The following is a 24,485-nucleotide window of genomic DNA, read 5'->3' on the forward strand; positions in this document are numbered from 1 at the left end:
AAAAAAAAAAAAAAAAAAAAAAAAAAAAAAAAAAAAAAAAAAAAAAAAAAAAAAAAAAAAATCCAATTCTGAACTGCAGGTTTCAAATAGTAATTCCCTTGGCAAACAGGTATACACTTTGAAAATTAGAAATATTTCGGTGAACGATTACGCCCGACACGGCTCACAGAAAAATCACACGTTCTTCCTTTTCTCTAGCATTCCTGAAGTTAAAATTCCAACAAACTCTATCATTAGACGTGAGCTGATCAGAGTCTTAGGAATTGACCAGCAAAGATGCCTTCCAAAAGCCTTAACTGCCGTTCACCACATGAGTTGAATTACTAAAGACGAAATCCTTCAGGTTGGCTATATAAGATCACGGGCTTTTAATACTAGCGTTAAGCGCGAACACCAATGGACCAACCTACTCATCCTTCCATACCACTACTGCTTTCCCTCTCTGTCAACTTGCTAATGGTGATTTATTTTTCTACCCTGAACAACCACCTGTCTGGATTTTCCCCACTGAAGATGGACATTTCCAAACATTGCACAAAGTGGTTCTCTATCGAACCTTTTAGTTCCTTCTATTTCTTTCTTCCCTCCTACAGAATCAATGATGTAGCTTCGATCACACTCTTTTTCCTCCACTTCTATACAATGTTACTTATCAACTATGATGCCCTCCTAATCCCTCCAACTTTCTCCATCACTCTCCCTGAGTTCGTCTCCATGAATTGTTGGATCTCCTCCCTCGTTTGACTCAACCCTGCCTATAACACATTTTATACACCTATAATCTTCTCCATAATGACAGAGCCTCAAATAGACTTCCCAATTTCTTATTAGCTACCGTTCTCTAGTGATCCAGCTCCAACACCCCTTTGATATCATAGTGGAATTATCATTAAGAAGAAAACAAATAACCAGAAAAGGACGCATAGAAATGTACTAGACAGCTCCTCTATCTCTTCACCTTCCTGCTCAACTTTGGAAGTTTCCCTAACTTAGACCCTCCCCCCTTCTCCCATCCAAATCCAGCATTGTATACAAATTCTGGTTTCAAAAATTAAGAGACAGCGAGTCAAGGAGGGTTTAATAATCTCTTTATAAGGATTCCTGATAAAAATATCCCTTTCAAACATTTATGCCCAAAGCAAGGAAGAGAAAATACAGAGATATCCATAGAGGAAGCCAACCAATCCTATTAAAGATCATCTTACAGACCCAGTAGATCAAAACTGAGACCAGGAGAGACAGAAACTGATGAAGACGCCCCAAGAAGCAAAAAAAAAAAAAAAAGGAAAAAAAAATGCTAGTCACTAATTTGCAAGATAAACAGCTAATCTTTAGAGCCTCAAGCTTAGTGTCCACACTACTGCAACTGTAGCAATTTCCACCATCGCAAGCATACCTATCTGCACCATCTTGCAGGTAGCTATCCTTGGCTATATGCCCTGTTCTCCCTGCACTTAAAGCAAGCACCACCACTGCCAACACCATGTAACTCCCATGCTCACCTCTGGGTAACTACCTCGGTCAATGCCACCACCATTAAACCTATATCCTCCACCTCCACCACATCTTTCTCTTCCACCACCTCCTCCTCTTGTTACTTCCACCTTCATACCTACCTCTCTTCTACTGCCTTGACCCTTGCCTCCTTGGCTGCCTTGCACAGATCACTTGCCCAGACCAATGACATCAACAGCCTTAGAACAACCATCACATTTTGCCTCAATCACAAGTTCCACATCTTGTTGAACCCCAGGATTGCACAATGCTTCTACTCTGATGGAAGATTGGTGGGCAAAAAGATCCACGACTCTTGGCTCAAATAAGGCAGTAGAATAGTCATATTCCCTATTGCTCACTGGACCACCTTGCATTCTCACTCACCCTCAATTCCCGATCTCTAGCCACTTAACAATGACAAGACCCTAAGACTTCTCTCTTTACTCAGTCTCAATAGCTCGAGAAAGGCTTACGCTTTTCAAAATTATCTCAATGTTTGATCTCAGGAAATTAGCAAGTGAGCTTAAAAGAACAATTTAGTGACTTCCAAACTCTATTGAACCATAACTGTTCCACTAGAAGTAGTTTGTTACAATTCAGCACATTTCTAAACTCAGTAGTTCCTTCGGGAAGAACACATTCACCATAACAATCACAACTATGAAATATAGAGAAGATTGTATTATCCATCAGTTGAGAAACGGTGTTGGAAAGATCTATATCATTCCTATTTCATGTAAAACCTTATACTGCAAAATACAGGACGCATGCATAACAAAACCTTTATGACCTTCGACCAGTACATATTTCTGATTTTTAAATGTAAAATCTGAGGGACCTCTGGGAGAGGAGAAAAGGAATCGGTGACTTGATTAAAAACTAAACAGTTGAAAGATTAAACAATGAAGAGTAACATCAGTATTGACATTAAGTTGTATAATGTCTTATATTGAAAAATACTTGGATCATTCCAGTAATATTTTCGACAATATTTATGACATGTAGGAGTGGGGATTTAACCTATGCTAATGTTGGCATAGCATTCTCATGATATCATTTTTGTAGAAGAATAGAATTTGAAAAACTAATCATGAAATTACAATTTAAAACATTTATTAAATTATTTATCCAAAACTCATGATTTTAAGAGGAAAGAGATGCCAGAGAATCAAGGATGCTTAAGCATCCTTTGAAATCCGTTCTTGAACTTTTCAAATAGGTCACTGAACTTTTAATTTTGAATCCAATAGATACCCAACATATTTAACACTTATTAACATTAAGGAATCTACAAGACATAAAATTGTTTGATAGGACATTGTACTTTTGATTTTGTGTCCAATACATTTGTGAATTTTAAAAAGTATTTAATAGGTCAAAGGAACTATTAGATACAAAACTGAAAATCTCACGACTTATCAGATAAAATCAAAAGTTCATGAACTTACTAGACATTTTAAGAGATCTATTAGACACAAAATTGAAAATTCATGAACCAAACATTTTTTTTAAGTTTACAGTGAAACATGGAAGTTCAGGACTTTACTTTAAATTCAATCAATTTGATACAAACCTAATGAAAATGAATTAAAAAATAAATAAATAAAAGAATAAAAACTTTCAAAGACCAGTGAGCAGTCTCTGCAACTATTTTATATATACCCTCCCAAACACAGGTTCAGCTTCGAGTTCGAGAGGAATAACAGAAAATCCTTTGCGAAAAGTAAAAACGACACAATTACTCTAAAATAACTCTAGTCCAATAATAAAATAAATATTCTGATAACTCCGAGGAAATGTGGTACAGGAGTTTCTCACAGGAATTTCTTACAAAACCAAAATTTAGTTTAAATAGAAGATATATCTTTTAAACATATTTTTGTTTCTCTTTGCTACTGAAGTAAAGATTTAAATATTCTAGTAGAAAAATGTTCATTCTTCTCTGATAAATATGTATATATATATCCCCATGCTTATAATATTTTAATAGTGTAAATATTTATGATTCTGAAATCATATTGATTTTAATCAATAATGGAGATAAGTAATCTACTTTAAAATTAAAGCCATGAAATAATTGATTTAAACATTAGCTAATTATTAAAGAATACCTCGCATCTCCTGCCATATCATAGAAAAGTGTACCAATCAGGAAAAATAATCAAGATCCTTTAACATGGTGCTATTCCATAATTTAAAATTGTAATAATAGTCAATTAATTTCACGGTTAATGATAGAGGATTACCATCAGGGTGTGGTTCGATCACGTGATAAGCATCACACGTGAAACTTCCACCAAGAAATTCTGCATAGATTTGGGCACCTCGTTGCTGCCATTGTGAAATCAGGAAATAGCAAATTATCTAAGATATTTTACAACAAATAGATGCATACAGTTCAGCAAGATTATGAAGCATTATGAAAAGGATAACGTTGGAAAATATAATATGGGGCAAAGATGAGAAATGCGGCAAAGCCTTGGGCAAAAGGATGATCCACCGTAACAGGTGATGTTGCTCTTTATAGGACTAGTGGCTAAGGAGAAAAAAACACTTGAAATGGTAGTTAAAAATAAATACACTAACCATACCTTAGCGTGTTCTAATTCTTCTAGAAGCAAAACTCCAGCTCCCTCCCCCATAACAAATCCGTCACGATTCTATATAAAAAAAAATGTTAAGCATCAAAATCGGAATAGCAAGGTACACCACAACAACAAACAGAAATTATTATATTTTCCTATCAAGAAAAATTGAATCCAGAAATTATTGTTATTGTTATTATTATTATTATTTATTTATTTTGTAAAAGAATCCTGTAATGATTTATCCACCGCTTTGCAAGATTTAAGTTTTTTAGATAAGAACACCCAGGTTTAAGACATTCCGTCTTCAAGGCCGATGCTTTTATTTATTCATGACCACAGTTTTTGTGTACTGAAAAACTAAAATTTGCACAATCAGTAAAGTAAACAAAAAATGAAGCTGACGTTACAATATCCCAAGGCCGTGAAGCTTTGGTAGGATCACTGTTCCTTTGTGAAAGCGTATTGCAAGCAACAAAACCTCCCAAACCTAGAAACAGTAAAAGAAAACAGATTCACTCCAAATATTTCAAGCAGAAAGAACTAAAATTTTATTAACATAATAAATAGAAGAAATACCAATGGGTATGATTGCTGAATCTGACCCTCCGCAGAGCATTACATCCTGCACATAAAAATCAGAAACTATGTAGTAACAATTTTAACATTTAAATTGCTACTTTTCTATATTACTTTTTTTAAAAATAAACTAAGCTGGTGCCTCCAATTAAACTCCATAAAAAAGTATATTTATCCGAATATTATTCTTACATGAAACAAGAATAAGGTAAAGCACATGGAATACTTCAGTTGATTTGAGAATTGATGTCAAGAAAACATAGGATTCGTTTAGTACTAATATGAAACACTTTTCTCTAGCACTTCTGGGAGAATAAAACACTGAAGTACTCGTTTGCTTATAGATGTTAAACCACTTATTTGCTTTACTTATGTAGGAGGAGAGTGAATAGCAGCAATGAAGGAGAGCACATATTGTGCTGACTAAGGGCTAAAAGTCTATACGTAGAGACAGTTAGGGAAAAACAAACAAGAGGTTTTTAGTGTGTAGCTAGAGAAAGGGAGGGAAGACAGGAAAAGGATATGCGGTGAATTTGTGGGACTAGAGTGTCTACTTTAGAATCTAGTAAAGTTGCGAAGCCTCTTGAGTGCCCAGTACTTTGTAATCCCCATATTTTCCAAAATATTCTGTAGAAGTTTCTCTTCGGAGCCTATCAACTTGCTTCCTCCGAGGCACTTCCAAATGTTTTTGAAATGTTCAAACATANAAAAAAAAAAAAAAAAAAAAAAAAAAAAAAAAAAAAAAAAAAAAAAAAAAAGATGCACAATGAAAAGTAATTTTACTTGCCTTAGTAGGATATTGGAACTATGGCAACACACTAGTAGTCAAGTAAGTTGTACCCAGAGAAAGAGAAAAGGAGGAAACTACATCAATACACTCTTTAGTTTCTGAGCAAGAAATGACTTACAGCTTCGCCTCTAATTATGTGATTAGCTGCATTTAGTATACAAAAGTTGCTCGTAGCACAAGCAGTAGAAATTGAATAGTTTGGGCCCATCCATCCCTACATTTTCAGAATAATTATTTCACAACAATGTCAAAGAAATCAATAGCTCCAATACATTAANTTTTTTTTTTTTTTTTTTTTTTTGTACTGTGTCCATAAAAAGGATCAACTGACCAGATCCATAGCTAGCATGGCAGAACCCATATTTGTCGTAGCAAATGGAACACAGAAAGGATTCATCTTCTTGTATGAAATTCGCAGTGCTTCAATTGCATCATTAAAGACCTATTCAATATGTGTTAATTGGAAGAAGTTCTGATAACAACAATAATAACGATGAAGTAAATTAACACCAAAAAAAGTGAAGCTGTTTTTCTTTTTCCTGTCCCATATGAGTAAAGTCCTTAGCTATCCTGTAGGATATTTCAATAAAAATCTATAGAAGGATTAAGATACCAAAACTTACAGGTCACAGTTTTATGACAAGTAATATTTTTCCAACATAAAGAACATAGGTAAAATTACAGCTTGGTTAAATATTTCCCTCCAAATCACTCCCCTGGCTTCAAGCAAAGAATTAGGGATTACCTTCATGCCTCCCATTGCTGAACCAATCAGCACTCCACATTTAGTTTTATCCAACTCTTCCATAAGCTCTTTTGTAATTCCACCATCCTCCAGGGCTTTTTTGCCAGCAGTAAGCGCGTAAAGCATAAATTTATCCATTCTCCTAGAGAACTTTGGTGCGACCCATCCATCAGTGGAGAAAGTCTTAATCTCGCCAGCAATTCTCTGAAAAAGAGAAGAATCAGAATTCAGACCAACAAACGAACAACAATGGTTTCAGAATTTTTTCGAGGAATGTATATTTACCGTGGGGAATTGGGAACAATCAAATGCCTCTATCTCACTAATTCCACTGACACCCTCAAGCAAATTGTTGTAGAAGACGTCAAGATCATGCCCCAAAGGCGTCACCACACCCATTCCAGTGACAACTACTCTTCTTTGTTTTGTATGGTGTTTCTTTTTGGTTCTCACATCTTCAGCTGGATGAACAGCTATGGCGACAGTCTCACCTGGGATTTAAATAAAATGACAATACAATATTGGGGTTCAGTGTTCATTTCATTTTTTTCACAGAATATTCCACACGTCCCTGTTTCTACTAAATAAAGTTTTTCAGGTCCAATGAAGTCAGAATCCTACAGGAAAAACAAATCCAAATTATAAACAGAACTTGTACCAACTTTTTAGGGCCATTGAAACCTCATAATTGCAGGACCAAGAAACAACAAGCTTCAGTACATTGGTGATAGATAGAAAAACTCCAGAATGAGGTAATGACCAAGATGAGCTTGACAAAACTATTTATGTTGAGGACAGAGAATATGTATACTGGTCACACAACCCAAGAGAATATAGGTTTTGGGTTTGAGACATGATTGAGGCAACTTAATTATATCGAAGTCAGGTTTGGGAGTGCAAACCAGAATGCTGTAAGCCAATTAAAGATAAATGAGATTTGACAGAAACAAGGATCGTAAGTGGTAGGGAGAAAGATGGCATTGCATGACAGTGAGGAAACTGAAACGCTGCAAAAGACAACACTTCGTGTGACTCAAAAAAAAAAAAAAAAAAAATAAAAAAAAAGAATTGATGTGAGAATGATGAGTTGGGTCAGAGACAAATAACAAAGGCTACAACCTTGCAACGTAATAAATGGATTCAGCAGCGGTGGAAACACATAAATGCAACTTAATTCGATAAAACCCGTTCTACAGATGAGGTTGAAAGGCAGAAAATAGAGATGAATCTGAATCGAGAGCCAAACATATATAAAGAACTCGAGGAACACCAGATTCTTCCCAAGAAATTCCTAAATTAATCTTATTATCCCCTCCTTTAACAGTTCTTTTGAGAAATCGGCAGTAAAATTATGAAAACAAAAACTAAAGGTTCCAGTCAAGTATAGCGAAAAGCCGGAAGCAGCAAGCCAAACAAGCAGATTCGAATCAGTAGACAAAGAAGATACAAATTCCATAAACCATCAATGAAACGCCACAGAACAGGTAAAAAAAAAGATCGAAACAAAAAACCGCGAATGATAATAGAAAAACTCAATCACCTGAACGCAAAGCCCGATTGGCACGCCTATGCCGGCGGTTGGCGGGGAGAGTCTTAGGTCCAAAAAGTGAGGAGAAGCCATTGTTACCTAAGGAGGAGAAAGAAGAAAGAGAAAAGCCACTGTTACAGTAGTCATCGCAAGGCTCGAACGCGAGGCAGGAGTTCATAAGGTCATGAATATTGAATCCACGGAAGGAAGAAATCAATCCAGCATTGAATTGAGAGCTAAAACTGCAACATTTGGACAACGCCTTCCTCTTAGAGGTGGATGTCGATCTCTTGGAAGAATGACGGATGGGGGCATTGAAGGAATGGTCCTTGAAGCAACTAGCGGACATGCAAGCGGCTACAAGCCAAGTACAAAGAGGAGATGCAACAGCAAAAGCAGCCATGGAAGGATTGAAGAAGAAGCAGCAGCAGAAGAAGAAGAAGAAGAAGAGATAATTACAGAAGTGGTGGCGCAGTGAGTAAGAGATTGATTGAAGGTTGCATTTGATTTCTTCGTGGTTGCCTCAGATAGCGTTGAAAGTGATGAGAAGAAGACGCCAAGTATCGGCCTCCAGCAATCTGAGTCGTCTGAGGAAGAGAACGACAGGTGCTCTTCTCTGCAATCTCTCTCCCCTTCTCTCTCTTCCGCTTCGCTCTTTCTCTCTCTAAACAAATGAAATCAACAGGAAGAAGATGCGCTACACAAAATTATGAAGATCTGTGACCAGAAATATTTTTCATTTTTTAATTAAATTATTTTTATTTTTTTATTTTTTATTATTATTTAGAAAGAAAGAAAAAAAAAAAAAACAGAGATAATCCAATGAAATTAAAATGCTGGCCACGTGGTGGAGCGGAGCTTTTTTCAAGTTTTGTCACATTTCAGGCGTTTTTAGATATATATATATATATATATAATAATTTTTGAAATAGTATTAAAAATATAAAAAACATGAGACCAACGTACGTTAATATGGGTGTTGTTGTGTTGTGTGATGTCCCACATTGGTTAGGGAGGAGAACAAACTATCATTTATAAGGGTGTGAAACCCCTCCCCCTAGCGGACGCGACGCGTTTTGGTTGGGAAGGAAAACAAATCATATAAGGGTGTGGAAACCTTCCCCTAGCATACCCATTTTGGTTGGTTGGAAGGAGAACATAAGGGTGTGGAAACCTTCTCCTAACAGACCCATTTTGGTTGGAAGGAGAACATAAGGGTGTGGAAACCTTCCTCTAACAGACCCGTTTTGATTGAGAGGAGAACAAACACCATTTTGGGAGGAGAACAAACCTCCATTTATAAGGGCATGGAAACTTTCCTCTAACCACGCTTTTGGGAGGAAAACAAACAACCATCTACAAGGGTGTGGAAACTTTCCCCTAACAGACGCGTTTTACCCTAGCATACGCGTTTTAAAGTCTCGAGGAAAGCTCAAAGAGGACAATATCTGCTGGCGGTGGATATGAGCCGTTACACATTGTCTTAATAGGGAAAGCCCAAAGAGGATCTCCCATCATTTATAAGGGCGTGGAAACCTTCCGCTAGCAGACGCGTTTTAAAGCTTTAAGGGAAAATCCAAAACAATATCTGCTTCTCGCGGTGGATAAGGGCTCAAATAGAATAATATCTGCTCGCGGTGGATATGGGCCGTGTTGTCTTAGTTTTTTTATTTATTTATTAATATATTTACATAGCAAGTAATGTGAACAAAAATAGAAGGTTATTTATTATAAATTAAATGAATTTGGAAGAAAAATTATAAAATACTTCTTTTATATTTCTAATTAATTAAAATATATTGACTATATGGTAGTGTAATTTTTAATTAAAATAACCCTAATTTTTAAAAGTTATTGGAAGGTTAATTATCGATACAAACTATGAGAATTATTAAAATCAAATTGTATCAACTAAATAAATATAATATAATTTTTATTTAATATAGTTTTTATTACCAGGACCATTATTAATGTAAAACATTATCAAAATTTATTATTAAATGGTGCTGATTAATAATTAACCAAAATTTAATAGTACTTAGGTCATATTAATAATTGATTAATTAATTGAATTTGGTAGTGTTTTGTTATAAAATCACATCAGTTCTCATATTTGAGTTAATTTAATTAATAAAAAAACATTTAATAATATTTTTTATAAATGTCGTTGAATTAATTTAGGTAATTAAACAACATGACATGTTAATAATGAAAGTGAATAAATAATATTTCAAAAATATTTTATAATTATGATAGTTAATAATGAATTAAATCATCCAAATTAGTTACAAGTATAATTACTTAATTATAGTTATTGGAAAAATAAGTTTTATATCGGGTCAAAAGTTATTTAGGTCATTACGAACATTAACTTTTAATCCAACACAGACGAATTTTTACTGCAAGTCCTTAGCTTTCTCGTTTTTAATTAACATTATTTGTGGTGAAAAATTCGAATATCATATTCGTTCTATTGTGTTCATATAGGTAAAAGTCCCTTATTTTTCTCGTGTTTAGTTAATATTATTCGTGGTAACAAATTCGAACATCAGACTTTCCGATTGTTGGTATATATTTTTGTTAAGATATGTTGTGTTAGACAAAACACTTTTATCTCGATTATTTTTTAAAAAATTTAATTTTTTAAAAATAATAATTTTATAGTATTATATTGGCCAAGCATTTCCTATCCAATTGGGTGGGCCCGTCGGTCCACCAACTCTCACCGGCAGTGGCTTTCGCTCGCCTATTTACCTAAATCATTGCTATCATTTTACATGGTTGTGGTTCCTTTTTTATGACCTAATTCTATGTTCATAAATGTCTAAGTTCGGGCTCGAGTATTTTGGATGGACGGTGGAGATATATTTTACGTAATCTGTTAGCGTATAGAAATTTGATTCATTAAGTTGTACGATGTATTTTCCAGTTCTATCGAATCTTTAGATGCGATTAATCATATGATTTGAATCAGGTCAAGTTATTTAAAACACAGTATATAACCATTTCTCTCGTATCGTTGATGATTGTCTTATTGAAATAGACCAATCCTGAGTTTTGACATTAATAAATAAGAATGAAGCGTTTATAAAATCAAACATTAAAATTTAGGATTTGTATTTAATAAATTTTTTAATAAGTTTAGAAATTCATAGAGTCAGAGTCGAACTCGTGAGCCCACGGTGGAGCGTTTAGAACAAAGCTTCAGCTTAGTGGGCTTTTTTATTTAGAGAAAAGCCCATTTATCAATGATCAAAGGGTTCCTAGCCATTTCTAGGAGGTGTGGTCCATATTCTTGGGGGCATTCTTGAGCACACTAGAACCGAACCAAACCGAACCAAACTAAACCAGTCGTTCGAAAGCTGTACAGTCACATTGAGTTGTACAGTCGTTCGTCGTTATATTTTAGGTTTATTATTTTTTATTTGTGAATGTCTCACAAACTCATTTCCGATTTATAATAACTTTAAACAAAATCGGTTTGTAATTATATTTTGATCTGGATTTTAATTATGGTGTTGTTTTGTTTGATTTAGTTTAAATTTTACCTTTTTTTTATCTTTTATTTTATTTACTTTTGTCTTATAACATATTTTAAAAAATAATAATACAATAAATAAATAAATACATTCAAAACACGTGGCTATTTATAATTTTTTATTCAAAAAATTGTCCACGTGTCCCTAGTACAAAAACCGGATGCCGGAAGTGCCGGCTCATCCCAGTCTCTATTTTTTTCCTATGGTCCGTGACTGTGTGCTTATTTAACATGATTTTTAGATTTTTTTTTTAATTTATATTTTTATTATAATGTGATGTTGTCCTTTTTTTTTAATTTGTTTTATATTTTTAGCTAAATTAATAAAAATATGACTAAAAAATAAGTTAAAAAATAAAACCGCTTAGGTTCAAAATGGGCTTGTAAGTTATAGAGACGTGATGAACAAAGGATCCATTGTTACTCAATCTTGTTCTTACTTAAGTAACTGACTTCCAATATTTTTTACCATTTGTTTTCAGTATATATTTTATAAACTAACCATGACTCTTAATTTAGATCGTTACTTTATCTTAAATAATATGAACTGGACCAAGCCATATACAGAACAACTAGGAGCTTTGGTCCAGACCCACATGGGTTAGCCAAACATTGTCATTAATTCTTAGTTGAAAATTAATTCTTAGTTGAAATTTAATTATGACGAATTTGCCCATACCAACTTTTATTTAAAGCACGTGCATTTTATTATTTTATGTCCACTGAACATTCTTTTCTTTTTAAATTCATTTTAAATCCAACACGTGCGCTGATATACACTTGGCCTCTACATGTTAATAAAAAAAATTTCAATTATATAATATGATTCTAATATACACAATATATTTAATTTTTTATTATTAAACTTTCAAAATATTTATATTTTTTATTTTTATTTAAAACTCGATTTTAATTATTGACCTACTCGAAGCGAGCGCTCAAACCGTTGCCCAAGCTTCCCAAATTAAGACGTTGGATGATGAAAGTCCCACGTTCACTAATTTAGAGAATGATTATGGGTTTATAATCAACGAATATACTGTCCATTGGTGTGAGGCCTTTTGGAGAAACAAAGCCATAACAGCTTATGCTCAGAGTGGACAATATCATAATATTTGTGAAGAGTCGTGTTCGTCTAACAGACAATACTTTTTTAAAATAGAGATGTCTACGGGACAAGGTGAGGACCGTGAAATTCTCCATTTATTTTCGTTCTTATCCCGTTCCCATCTTTACACGCCTTTTTCAAATTTTCATTTAAACGAGAATTTTTCACTCCAATCCCAGTCGGTCAAGGATCCCGACCCTATAAATTAAAACTCGATTGGCACGATATGGGAGAGGGATCCCTATAAATTAAAACTCGATTGGCACGATATGGGAGAGATGATTTAAAGCACGTGTAAAATCAGAATCACGAACGGCCAAACCCCAAAGCTGATCCGCTGAACCCGCGTCATCCGTCTTGAAAGTGTCCCCACGCCCACGCGGTCTGCTGGTTTCCCTTCAACGCGCCTCCGCCTTCAGTCCAAGTCCACACATTTCCTCCCTCTTTCTTCCCCATATTTATACCACTCCATTCAGCCGCAATATCCTCACTCATACCTCACACAATTCCGCCACCATTCCCCACCGCCGCCGCCGCCGCCGCCACACACGCACACACCCACCACCTTCTTATATGGCCAAGCCCTCCTCCCCTCACAAATCCGCCGCCCACAACACAGATTCCCGCTACAAAGGCGTCCGCCGCCGGAAATGGGGCAAATTCGTCTCTGAAATTCGTCTCCCCAATAGCCGCGAACGGATCTGGTTAGGCTCCTATGATTCCGCCGAAAAGGCGGCGCGTGCTTTCGATGCCGCCCTTTTTTGTCTACGTGGCAGCTCCGCTCGCTTCAATTTCCCTAATAACCCACCGGATATTCCCGGTGCTACTCTGCTTTCCCGAGCAGAGATTCAAACCGTCGCCGCCCAATTCGCCAACTCCGACCCATCTCCCTCGACGGAATATTCCCAACCCATCGTCGATTCGCCGTCGCCGTCGATAGCTTCGGAATTAACAACCGCCGTAACAGAGTGTGAGGAAATATCGTCGTTTTTGGATTTTCACACCAACATGGGATTGGGACCGGATAATTACGGGTCGGAATTCGGGTCTTTTCTGCCCGAGTACAACCCGTTTTTTGATGAAATATTCAATTCTTCTACAGCTCCTTGTTTTGATTATGGAGATGAGAATTTTGACGCCATGACCACTCATCAGGATTTGTTTCTGTGGAATTTCTGAAGAACAAAACAGAGTTCTGAGGGTTTTTAGTTTCAGAGCTTTGGGTTTTTTGGCGGCTCCGACCTCTTAAAATTTAGTGGCTTTCCAGATGTTTCTTGTCGGAAGATTGATGGACCCAACATTTTTTAGCTCGGCCATTGATTCTTCTATCCACATTGTTCCAAATGTGTAAACAATTGTAGTGGTAAATGGTAATTATTGTCTGTAAAAAAAAAAATTATGTTCTTTTTAGTAAAAAGGATTTGAGTTATTGGTAAAAAAATGTGATTTGTACGTAAAATTAAAAGTTTAAGAACCGTTCGTTGACACTTTCCATTGCCATCGTAATGAATGGTGCATATCCAAAGATGCCACCTGGAAAAGGTGTGAGGTTCTATACCAATTTAAGGGTCTTTCGTTTTGTCCCTTTTGTATGTTACTTTAACAAAAGAGGCATAACTCTCCTAAGGGTCGTTGGAAATGAAGTTGACAGTTGAAATTGAATGACCCAGAAAAGAAAGTTCTAATTGTTGCTATAACCCCTATGTACAGAGATTGTTTGGAAATGAACGAACGCTCGATGGGTTTCCTTTAAATTCTTTGGACATAATAAAAATACGATGTCGTCGTGTTGATCTATTAAGGTCCTGTAAATCCAAGGGGATAGTGTCGTTTCATAGTGGAGATTTTGAAGACGATCTTATACCATGTCATCTTTCTCTTCATAAAACTTAGATCATTAGGATTTCTCGTCTAAAGACGGGGCGAGTTTTTTCATTATATAATGACTAAAATGAAGAACCAACGACGACGGAGTAGTAGGAGTGTGAGCTAGTCTTTTTTTTATAAGAGTAGAGACGGATCTAAACGAAAAATATTCTTTGTTATCCTATGCCTTAAAAGTGATTATAATATTAAATTAAAATAAAGTGACTTTATACTGATTCTTTAAAATCACTTTTCAAATAATAATAATAATAATAATAATTTTTTAAAAACTAATTGACCCAATTAAAGGATGTTGGGCCGAGGGCTTAATGGGCCGATCCAAAACTCAATTGGTCGGTGCTACAGGCCCAAGTTTATGGGATTTTTTCTTTTCGACTCAATTAATAAAAATATCCTTAAATTTAATATTTTATTAAAAAATGTCATTAAACTTTCAAAAAAAGAATTTAGCTGGCAATGAACTAGTGATGGTTATGGTCGGGGACTCTACAAGATTCGAATGATAAATATGGATTGGTGATGGTCATGGCCAACAACACAATAAAACGTGATGTTGTTGAGGCGAGTACGAACCAACGATACTATTGGTTTGCATCGTGATGGATGACGCTTTCTACTGCATCACCATCAACAACTTTCAATGCTCAACACATTTACGCGTTCGAGTGCAAGTTTGTTTGGTGGAGAGAGATCATTTTAAAGAAGAAGGTTTAGATTGAAGAGAGAGACTAGCGACCGAGCTACCGATTAAACAAGTTTATAAACCTACAAATAATCGACCAATTTACCTAATCCAACTCAACCATTGTATAACGAATTTGAAAGTCCAGGGGTATATTTGTAATTTGCATAATTTATTGTGATTTTTTTAATTAAGAGAATAATATTATATAAAAATGAATAAAAAGGTTTGACTAATTATGCATACATCAATGAGATCTTTTTCTCTTCCAAGATATTGGTAAACTTTATTTATTTATTTATTTATTTTAATTTCCTTCAATTATTTTTAATGGGTATAAAGCTATTTATATATCTCTTTCACCCAATTTTATTAATTAAATTAATTTCTTCATGATTAAGACACCTCACTAATTCTTAATTATGATAAAAATTTGGAGGAATTAATTGATTTATTTAATAAATAAATATTATTTTCTTATTGAGTACATGAATGAACCAAGACCACATTCAACGTCACATTCAAGTAGGGTCAAAATCGTCCATAAAGATTAAAGTATAGAAAACGAAAGTAGCGAGCTGTCACGCGGGGGTTGGATAATGGAATTTTGGAAATTAGTAAGGGTAGAAGCGTAATTTCATTGAATAAGGACACAACGGTAATTAGGAACCAGAGGGCTCCAGTTCCGACCTGTCGTTTTCGATGCCGAAGAATATGGGGCCTCCCTTTTAATAGCAGTGGGCTCTGGACGATGTGTCGCTTAGCCCATTCACAGTGGTCTGAGTAATCGCCTTCTATTATTGTCGTCGGGTTTGACGATGTGAGACGGTTCCACTACAGACGCTCCATTGAACAACACCTGTACTCACATCTCCGATTCGCGACACGTGTCGCACATCCTGTTAAAACAAACCGAATCTCATTGTGGGGTCCACCCTTTAAAAAATAAAAGGAAGTCATAATCATTGGACAATGACATCATGAAAATAATTGCCACCTTGAAAACTACTTTTTATTATTTTATTATTTATTATTAATTTGATTTTTCCATTTTTTATTCTTCAAAATTTAAGTAATTTTTATTTACTTCTAATTATTTTAATTTTAAAATATTAATTATATTAGTTTATTATGAAATGCACATGTAATTTCAAGACCATAATATTCTATAAAATATTCCCAAATCAAATATGCTCTTAAAATAAAATAAAATAAAAATCACAACAAACCCAAAGTGCCCAATCTTCCAATACAATATTTGGATTTGGGACTATTATTTCCAATAAAATAAACAAACAAAACTTTATTTATCTTATCTTCTTCTGATTCGACGTGGTTAAATAAACCATTTTAAAGAAGAAAGAGTTTGTAGTCGGTCTACACTGATACAAAGGCACAAAATTGTAAGTTGTGCATATCCCGAGTAAATGAAGAATACGTGAATGAACTGAAATCACATCTAAATGAGAGTGATCTTAAGGATATGATGATTAATAAAATATTAAAAGAATTGAAAGTTACTGCCCATACCAACCAGATGCACTTTGTTTTTTTTGGTAGGAAATCCACCCTTTATTCTTATGGATAATTTTATGTTGGGTGACCTGTAAATTTTTTGAACGAGAGTGAGACAAAATATGTTGGAAAGATTCAATAGTCTTCGCTCTTAAAAGCTGGAGTAACACGACCATGTTGTAGGGAATTTTTGATGGAATGTATGTGAGTGAGACAAAACATATTCTTAAGACTGGTATTTGTCTGTGGAAATAGTCTTTACTCCTAAAAATGAAGAGTAATGTGACCACAGGAGAGACCCAAGCTATGTGTAATGACCTAGATCCACTGCTAGCGCATATTGTCCTTTTCGGGCTTCCCCTCAAGGCTTTAAAACGCGCAAAGGTTGGGGAAGGGGTGGATTGTGATGTCCCATATTGGTTGGAGAGGAGAACAAATCACCATTTATAAGGGTGTGGAAACTTTCCCCTAGTAGACGCGTTTTAAGGAAGCCCAGTGGATCTGGGTCGTTACACTATGTGGTTGGCCCGTAAGTGAGGTGGATTTTGGTCGGAGAGGAGAACAAAACACGGGAAACTAATGATTAAAAAAAAGAAAAAAAAAAAAAGGCAAATAATTGTAAAACCAAAACCAGGGGCAGCTCACCCACTCCCTTATTTTATGTCAAAAAAGCAACCTTTGATGCAATTATTAATTTCCTTTTTATTATAATTTTTTTTTTTTTTTTTTTTTTCCATTTTAACTTTATTTAATGTCTTCCAGTTTTATAAGTACAATCCCCACTTCCCCTTCATCCCTCCACTCTCTGCTTCCGCTTTCCATTTCTCTCTCTCAATCATGTTGGCCAAAGGGCAACGTCCGGTCATCGGAAGGCTATCGGAGCTCCTAGTCTCCCGCTGCCGACCCTCCTTCCTCGACGCCGGCGCTCCCAGCAGCCCCACTTCCCCTTTCGACCTCTCCCCTTCTCCCAGACCCAATCTCAAAAATTACACTGCCGGCGTCGGACTCGGCATCGTCGCCGCCCTCGACACTTCCACATCCGCCGTCCGTGGATCTGAAATTTTAGTCAAACACGCCGTCTGCAGCCCTAAATTGACCTCCCCTCGCCGCCCTGTTCCGATCCCAATCGGATTAGTCGGTGGGTCGTTCTCACCGGAGGAAGACGACGAACTCGACAACGTGGAAGACGAGAATTTCACTTACGTCACAACTCGTGGACCTCTTGAATCATCCACACGCGTCTACTACAACGGCGGTCTCGTCGCTGGTGGGTGTTGCCGGAAACCCCCTCCGTCGTTGAAACCCGCCGATAAACCTCCGCCGCGTCGGACCCCCGATTTCCTCCGATCTTGTCACTCGTGTGGGAAAAATCTAGAGGGGAAAGACATATACATGTACAGGTAATTACAAAAAACACCCAAAACCCATTTTTCTAAACTTGATTGATTGTCGGATCAAAATTCTGATGGGTTGTGACAAATTTTGCAGAGGGGAATCGGCGTTCTGTAGCCCGGAGTGCCGGTCGAGTCAAATAATGAAGGATGAGATCAAGGAACGGTGTCGGTCGGAAGCGAGATCACCGGCGGAGTCTCTGCCAAATTCGCCGTATAACAGAGGAATTTTCTCGACTGGGATTCTTGCGATTTAGGTAAATGAAGCAGAGGAAGAAGAAGGCGGAAACCGCCATGGCAGAGTAGATAGAAAACTTAGAACACGGCTACTAGTTTGGCTGATTCTTGTATAATAATTAAACAGAGAAACAGAGAAACAGAGAATTTTGTTCGTAATATCAAATCTGAGAAGCTGATTTTATTAAAAGATCAAAGATTCTGTACGATAAAAAAACAAGAACATAGAACCAAACTAAATCTCCCTAACAAATCCTAACAAAAAAAAGAAAAAAAGAAAAAAACTAAGCTCCTAACAGAGCGCTTCGACGGCGAGTCGTTTGACAAGATCAGCGGCGCAGTCGGTAGCTCCAAAGGTACCTTCAGAGACATCGATAGCGCAAGATTCTTTCCCAACGCACAAATTCTCAACAATCTTCAATGCATCGTTCTGGCTCTTGCACTCTCCCGTCGTGAAAGACCCACAACTCCCCAATGGATTGCCGTAGCTCGCGAAGGCAATCCCTGAAATCTGTCGGCCTTGACACGACAGCTCCAAACGGTGGTTGTCGTAAGCATGAGCACAAGCTTTCTCCATGCTGATTGTTTTGAAGTTCACCAATGATGGGTTTCCTCCAAATTCCTCGAACAGAACCAGAGTGTTGTCGACGTCGTTGATGAAGGATCTTGGGACATGGTACCACCGCTGTGTTGGGTGGCCACAGTTGCTGACACATTTTTTGTTGTCATATGCGCCACGGTAGTCACATGGGTCCAAGCTGCAACCTTCTTCGGCTATGAAGCTCGGCCAGTAGCGGCCGAGGTTGTGGCCGTTGACCCAAGCAACCCCCTTGCCGAGGCCTTGTAAGTCTAGAGCCACTGGGTCGGTTCCTAATGGAGCTTTGAAGGTTGTTTTGTACCATGTCATCATTTTGTTTACTGGGAGATTCTCCGATTGCCATTTGGCGGCGAATCGGGAATCAGAACTGAAGAGACGATTTTCGAAGCCGTGTAATCCGATTTCGTATGTCCATTTGTGAGATGAGAGATCTTTTATGAGTGTTTCATCGCCGTTGCGGCCGATTAATTCAACTGGGCCGGGGATTCCTGATTGAACCATGTCGAAGAAGGGCCCGTAGTTCTGAAAAACAGAGCAAAATATGTGTGATTTGTTGATGAGAAAAATCAGAAACAGAGCTCGGAGTTACGAACCTGGTAGCCGACGGTGGCGCTGAGAAGAGAGATTATGTTCTTTCCTGGCTTTAATTTCACTTGTCTCTCCATAAAGTAAGTGAAAATTCCATATGAAGCCCATTGGGAACCGATATGTTCGCCGTTGACGAAGGCGTGGAGGACATGGCCGCTGCCGTTGATTCGCAGAGTCATGTCGTTGCTCCAAATCCGATCGGCTTTCTTCAAGTAAACGCTGTAATTTGGGGAAAAACATCAAATTAAGGAAATGGGTAAGGCTTCGGTGAAATTTGTGTTCGATGTCGAGGATTTTACCTTGTCATGTACCAGAGATAATCACTGGCGTCGTTAGCGGCAGCTTTCTGATCAAGAAGCATATTAGCACTGATTTGTCCTTTGCCTAATCTCGCGGTGGCGTCGAGATTCTCTGGCCGCCACAACCATTTCAACGCCGCCGGTTCTTCCTCCGCCTTGTTTTCCTTCTTCACAATCACGGATGTTTGTGTGTTCACTTTAGCTGTGTTGTAAACCTCTGTTTGACAGTCGGGAAGAATGCTGACGGACCACGCCGGAACTTTGAAGTCCTTTCCGTTGTAGCTCACCGTCGCGTCGTTTGTTACGTTCGCGTTGCTGAAGAAACAAGCCGACCCTTCTTTTGTAGTGTATTTGGTGATCTAAATTGAGAAAAATAACAATGTTTAATCATTTGGCTCAAGACACAGAGCGAAAACAGATGAGATCAGTTTTTTGGTTCTTACAGAAACAGAGTTGCCCAAATCGGTGGTGTTCACGTCGCCGGAAACCAGAGGCTTCTCAATGGACATCAAAGCATCGTGAAGCTGCTTCAAATGGCCGTATTTGGGTTGATTCAGATTACCATACTCATCCAACGGTGCATCGTAATCGTAAGAGGTGGTGATGTACGGACCGCCGGCCATCCGGTCGAAGTTCGTTCCGCCGTGGTACTGAAAAAAACCGGTCACAGGAGCCATAAAAACCCAAACCCAGATGCAAAAACCGATGGAATTAAGGAATTGAGCACAAACCATGTAGTAGTTTTGGAAAGTGCCGCCGAGTTGGTAGAATCTAGCGACGGAGAAGGCCAAATCTTCGGAGGTTCTATGTGGGTCTTTTCCGCCCCAGCTCTTGAACCAACCAGTCCAATTTTCAGTCCACATTTTGGGGCTGTTTGGATTGTTGGGAGTGAACTGATCGCAGTACCAGCCATTGCAGGTGTTGATCATTGGCTCGGGTGCGTCGGCTTGCTGACACATGATCCATGGAACTCCAACTTTCAACGAGTCCGCCATGGATGCACACCAGTTCACATAAGCTTTTCCAGCTTCGCCGTAAGGGGTCATTACGTTACCGTATTCATTTTCAATCTGAGCTAGAATCACTGGACCACCTTGTGAGGCGAAAAGATTCTCCTTCTTCACCATGTCCACAATCAACGTCGTGAAGTTTTGCATCTCATTCTGCTCATAAACAAAAACTTCAAAAACAGAGTATTAAAAGTTTCAAAAAACAGAGGAAAATGACGATGAAAATGTTACCATGAATACGGAATTTAAAGTTCTGAGTTCAATTCCAGGAAGGTTATGCAGCCAAACCGGAAAACCTCTGTAAATTCCAAAGATTAGAATTCAGTGTACAAAAAACAGAGCAAGTTACAGAAGAACAGAAAAACAGAGCAATATACCCATAATTCCACTCGGCGCAGACATATGGGCCAATGCGAAGAACAGCGTAAAGGCCTTGATCTTGAATGGTTTTAAGGAACCTTATGAGATCAAGATTGGCAGTGAAATCATATTGACGACGAATCGGCTCATGGGCATTCCAGAAAACATAAGTTTCAATGGCGTTCAATCCACCTTCCTTTGATTTTCTGATCAAATCAGGCCACATCTGCAATAAACAGAGCATCCAAACCCAACCCATTTCAATTTGATATCAAATGATCAAAAAAACCCATTTGAATTTGATATCAACTGTACCTGAGGAGTGCTTCGTGGGTAGTGGATAGAACCAGAGAGTAAGATCCTGGGTTGGCCATCAATGGTGATGGCTCTGTTCGTGTGGAAAACTTGAATGGCAGAGGTGAAGAGAACGACATTCAAGACAAGAACGAAGCAGAAGAAAGCTGATGAACGATCCATAGTGTTTTGAAATTGATATCTGAAATGGTTATGAGAAATGAATTGTTGTATGGATGTATTTATAGTAAAGAGGAGGGAATAAAACAGTGTTTCTGTTCAAAAATTTTTAAAATCTTAACAGAGTCGAGTTTATCTCGTTTTTAAATCTTAATTCTTTCTAATAATAAGAATTAATTTATATATAAAAAAAAATTAACATGTCCAATTTTTTTTTTTTTTTTTTTTTTTTAACAATATCCAAATTTAGAATTTTTAATAATTTGTTTTTTTTAAGGATAATATATTAGGTAGTGTATTTAATTTTTTCTTTTTAATTGGATAGAAATATGGATTTGAGTTGTATTATAATTTAACCATTTTAATTTTAATAAAATTAAAATTTTATAACATATCTCTTACCATTTATTAAAATAAGAAATATGATAAAATTATGGATTTAATTGTTTTGAGAAAAAATGGAATGAAAAAAATAATATAGTAATTTGTATAAATAAAAATGATTTAGTAATTTATATGGATAATGTTTAAATATTCTAAAAAATAATTTATTGTTTTCTTATTTTTTATAGAAATAATGGTGGTTAATGATTATATATTAAGTATTTATTAATATGTATAATATATAAAATATAGCTAAACCAAAAAACTAATATATATAGACCAATATTTAAATTCAAAATAAATATTAAAAAAATTAAAACTAAAATTATTCTAATTTTTTAAGGCCCCAATTCTCAACGGTAGGAGGGGATAGGCATCTGCCCATCCGTGACATAGAGAAGGAGGCAGAGCTTTTTTGGGTTTTTTTATGTTCTCAAGGGGTTGAACAATGGTTTTTTCATGTTGTCAAAAGTTGAACGAAAATAGATGGCGAGTACCTAATCGAATTGATCGGATCATGTAGGAACAAGGTTCAAGTCTACCGGTCTGTTAGGATGCTGCATACATCACTACACTTCCACTTGACACCTATCGTGATGATAAACGGCTCATCTTGCCGTGACCTTCTCTTAAATTCTCAAAACTTCTATCGCTCCATCCCGCAGGGGTAGAGAACCCATCACTGTCTCGGCTGTGCTACCGAAGGCTCTGGGGAAGTCGGAATAGGTGAGCTAAATTAAGCTAAATTAGGACTCTTAAATAGAGACGTCTACCTACAGTAAAATTCTCCATTTATTCTCAGTATATGTCTTAGTTCGAAACACCCTAATAAATTCAATAACATTTCCAAAACAAAAATATGATATAATATTTAACATAATTCCTAAAAACTCAAATTTCAACGAGAACGAGAAGGAAGTGAGACACTGAAAAACTTCTATTTGGCCTTGACATTATATGTGTCTCTACCATGTCACCCTCACTCCCTTTCACTCCCTTTCACAACCTCCACTAATTTGAAACTTAATTTGAAAGCTATATTTCGATCCGAACGTTTTCGGAATATCTCTAATAACCAACGAACGACAAGTGCTGTGGATCCTATTTCAATGGGAACTTGATAAGTTGGTCTGCTTACACGTCTTGCCTTTACTGCTATATCGAGTGTTACATCGAGAGTTACTAGTATTGCTTCTGAATCTTTTTCTCCACCTATTGCTTTCTAAAGGAGGTGAAAAACCTCTATTTGCCTCTAGCATTATATCATATGGGTTTCTCTCGTATGCATTGACACCGAGCATCCACGGAATCGAAACTTAATTTGAAAGCCATATTTAGACCGAGGATTTTCCCGATGTCCTGATAACCAACAAATGGCAAGTGTTTTTCCTATTTCAATGGGAACTTGATGACTTGATCGCTTACAAACGATTTAGTTCCCTTACAAAACTTTCATTATTGGGTTAGCCATACACTTCACGTTTATAGTGATTCACATGACATCATTAAATGATATCCAGTGATTCACACCTTGTAAAACTTTCATTATTAGGTTAGCCTCATCAAATAGTGATTCACATGACATCATCAAATGAATCTACCAGGTCTCGTTAACATAAGAATCTCACAGATTTGGAGACAAAAATTGAGAAAGAGATGATCAAAATCTATTGTGACCGACTCAAATTGGTTGACTTACGTGGCGATGTATTTGACTCAAATTTTAGATGTCAATTCTCATTCTCAACTAACGTTCACGGTTTATTTTAATGAAAGTTTCGTTAATTTTTTGAAGCTAAAATACGATGGATGGAAACAAAACGTTCCTACTAGAGAGTGGAGACATTAGGACGACATATTCACGGGACGGAAACAGGAACAATAGAGGAGGAATACATTCCCCATTCTCGTATCAGTTTTTATATTTTATAAATATTTTCCTAATAAAAAAATATAAAAAATCATGAATAAAGAATATTTTTTTTTGGTCCAGCTATATTTTATATATTTTTATTAATAAATATAATCACTAACTACCCTTATTTCCATAAAAAATAGGAAAATAATAAATTCTTTAATATTTAAACATTATCCATATAAATTACTAAATAATTTTATTTATACAAATTATTATATTATTTTTCATTTCCTATCTTATTTCTTATTTTAATAAATTGAAAATAGATATGTTCTAAGAATTTTAATTTTATTAAATTTAAAATTGTTAAATTATAATACAACTCAAATCCATATTTCTATTCCATCAAACAAAAAATTAAATATACTACCTAATATATTATCCTTAAAAAAAACAAATTATTAAAAATTACAAATTTGGATATTGTTTATAAAAAAAAAAAAAAAATAAATAAATGTGGACATGTTCTTGTCTTGAATGTGTAGTTCTCTTCACCTCTGCCACTCAAGTTTCCCACACGAACAGAGCCATCACCATTGATGGCCAACCCACTACCCACGAAGCACTCCTCAGGTACAGTTGATATCAAATTCAAATGGGTTTGTTGATCGCTTGATATCAAATTGAAATGGGTTTGGTTTTGATACTCTGGATTTGGAATCGACTCATTAACCTTGGGAGACCAACAAGGGCGTTTGAGGAACCCTAAATGCTGTCGGAGACTAATGGATTGTAGATCGTTGTGGATTGTTCGAGGAACCCTACATGTCGT

At 36.4% G+C, this 24,485-nt stretch overlaps 4 protein-coding genes across 5 annotated transcripts in view; 2 read left to right on the top strand and 2 right to left on the bottom strand.

Annotated features, from left to right (window-relative positions):
* The window catches only part of LOC111793252 (3-oxoacyl-[acyl-carrier-protein] synthase II, chloroplastic-like), a 10,775-nt gene extending 2,350 nt beyond the window's left edge, over nucleotides 1-8,425 (bottom strand). The window contains exons 1-9 of the mRNA XM_023675045.1: nucleotides 7,737-8,425; nucleotides 6,482-6,687; nucleotides 6,197-6,400; nucleotides 5,783-5,893; nucleotides 5,570-5,665; nucleotides 4,662-4,707; nucleotides 4,493-4,572; nucleotides 4,089-4,157; nucleotides 3,744-3,828 (exon numbers count right to left, since the gene is read on the bottom strand). Coding sequence (XP_023530813.1) covers nucleotides 3,744-3,828; nucleotides 4,089-4,157; nucleotides 4,493-4,572; nucleotides 4,662-4,707; nucleotides 5,570-5,665; nucleotides 5,783-5,893; nucleotides 6,197-6,400; nucleotides 6,482-6,687; nucleotides 7,737-8,127 — 1,288 coding nt within the window. The 5' untranslated portion in view covers nucleotides 8,128-8,425. The remainder of the gene's footprint in view (nucleotides 1-3,743; nucleotides 3,829-4,088; nucleotides 4,158-4,492; nucleotides 4,573-4,661; nucleotides 4,708-5,569; nucleotides 5,666-5,782; nucleotides 5,894-6,196; nucleotides 6,401-6,481; nucleotides 6,688-7,736) is intronic.
* Nucleotides 8,426-12,856: 4,431 nt separating this feature from the next.
* On the top strand, nucleotides 12,857-13,811 carry LOC111792601 (ethylene-responsive transcription factor ERF017). The gene has a single exon (XM_023674111.1). The coding sequence runs from the start codon at nucleotides 12,944-12,946 to the stop codon at nucleotides 13,547-13,549; it is 606 nt and encodes a 201-aa protein (XP_023529879.1). The 5' UTR covers nucleotides 12,857-12,943; the 3' UTR covers nucleotides 13,550-13,811.
* Nucleotides 13,812-17,223: 3,412 nt separating this feature from the next.
* Nucleotides 17,224-18,272, top strand: LOC111792603. Its single transcript, XM_023674114.1, has 2 exons — nucleotides 17,224-17,854; nucleotides 17,943-18,272. The coding sequence occupies exons 1-2, from the start codon at nucleotides 17,292-17,294 to the stop codon at nucleotides 18,100-18,102; spliced, it is 723 nt and encodes a 240-aa protein (XP_023529882.1). The 5' UTR covers nucleotides 17,224-17,291; the 3' UTR covers nucleotides 18,103-18,272.
* On the bottom strand, nucleotides 18,239-21,509 carry LOC111792602 (beta-galactosidase 15-like). Of its 2 annotated transcripts, XM_023674113.1 has the most exons (8): nucleotides 21,253-21,509; nucleotides 20,955-21,163; nucleotides 20,809-20,875; nucleotides 20,299-20,730; nucleotides 20,011-20,217; nucleotides 19,568-19,926; nucleotides 19,274-19,487; nucleotides 18,239-19,202 (listed from the first exon to the last, which is right to left on the bottom strand). In XM_023674113.1, exons 1-8 carry the CDS (start codon nucleotides 21,412-21,414, stop codon nucleotides 18,375-18,377), a joined length of 2,478 nt encoding a protein of 825 aa, XP_023529881.1. In that variant the 5' UTR covers nucleotides 21,415-21,509; the 3' UTR covers nucleotides 18,239-18,374. The 2 variants fall into 2 exon arrangements, with proteins under 2 accessions (XP_023529881.1, XP_023529880.1); XM_023674112.1 differs by having other exon boundaries at nucleotides 20,011-20,730.
* Between the last annotated feature and the right edge of the window lie 2,976 nt (nucleotides 21,510-24,485).

This window comes from Cucurbita pepo, chromosome LG04 (assembly GCF_002806865.2).
Source record: "Cucurbita pepo subsp. pepo cultivar mu-cu-16 chromosome LG04, ASM280686v2, whole genome shotgun sequence".
NCBI classification, from domain to species: domain Eukaryota; kingdom Viridiplantae; phylum Streptophyta; class Magnoliopsida; order Cucurbitales; family Cucurbitaceae; genus Cucurbita; species Cucurbita pepo.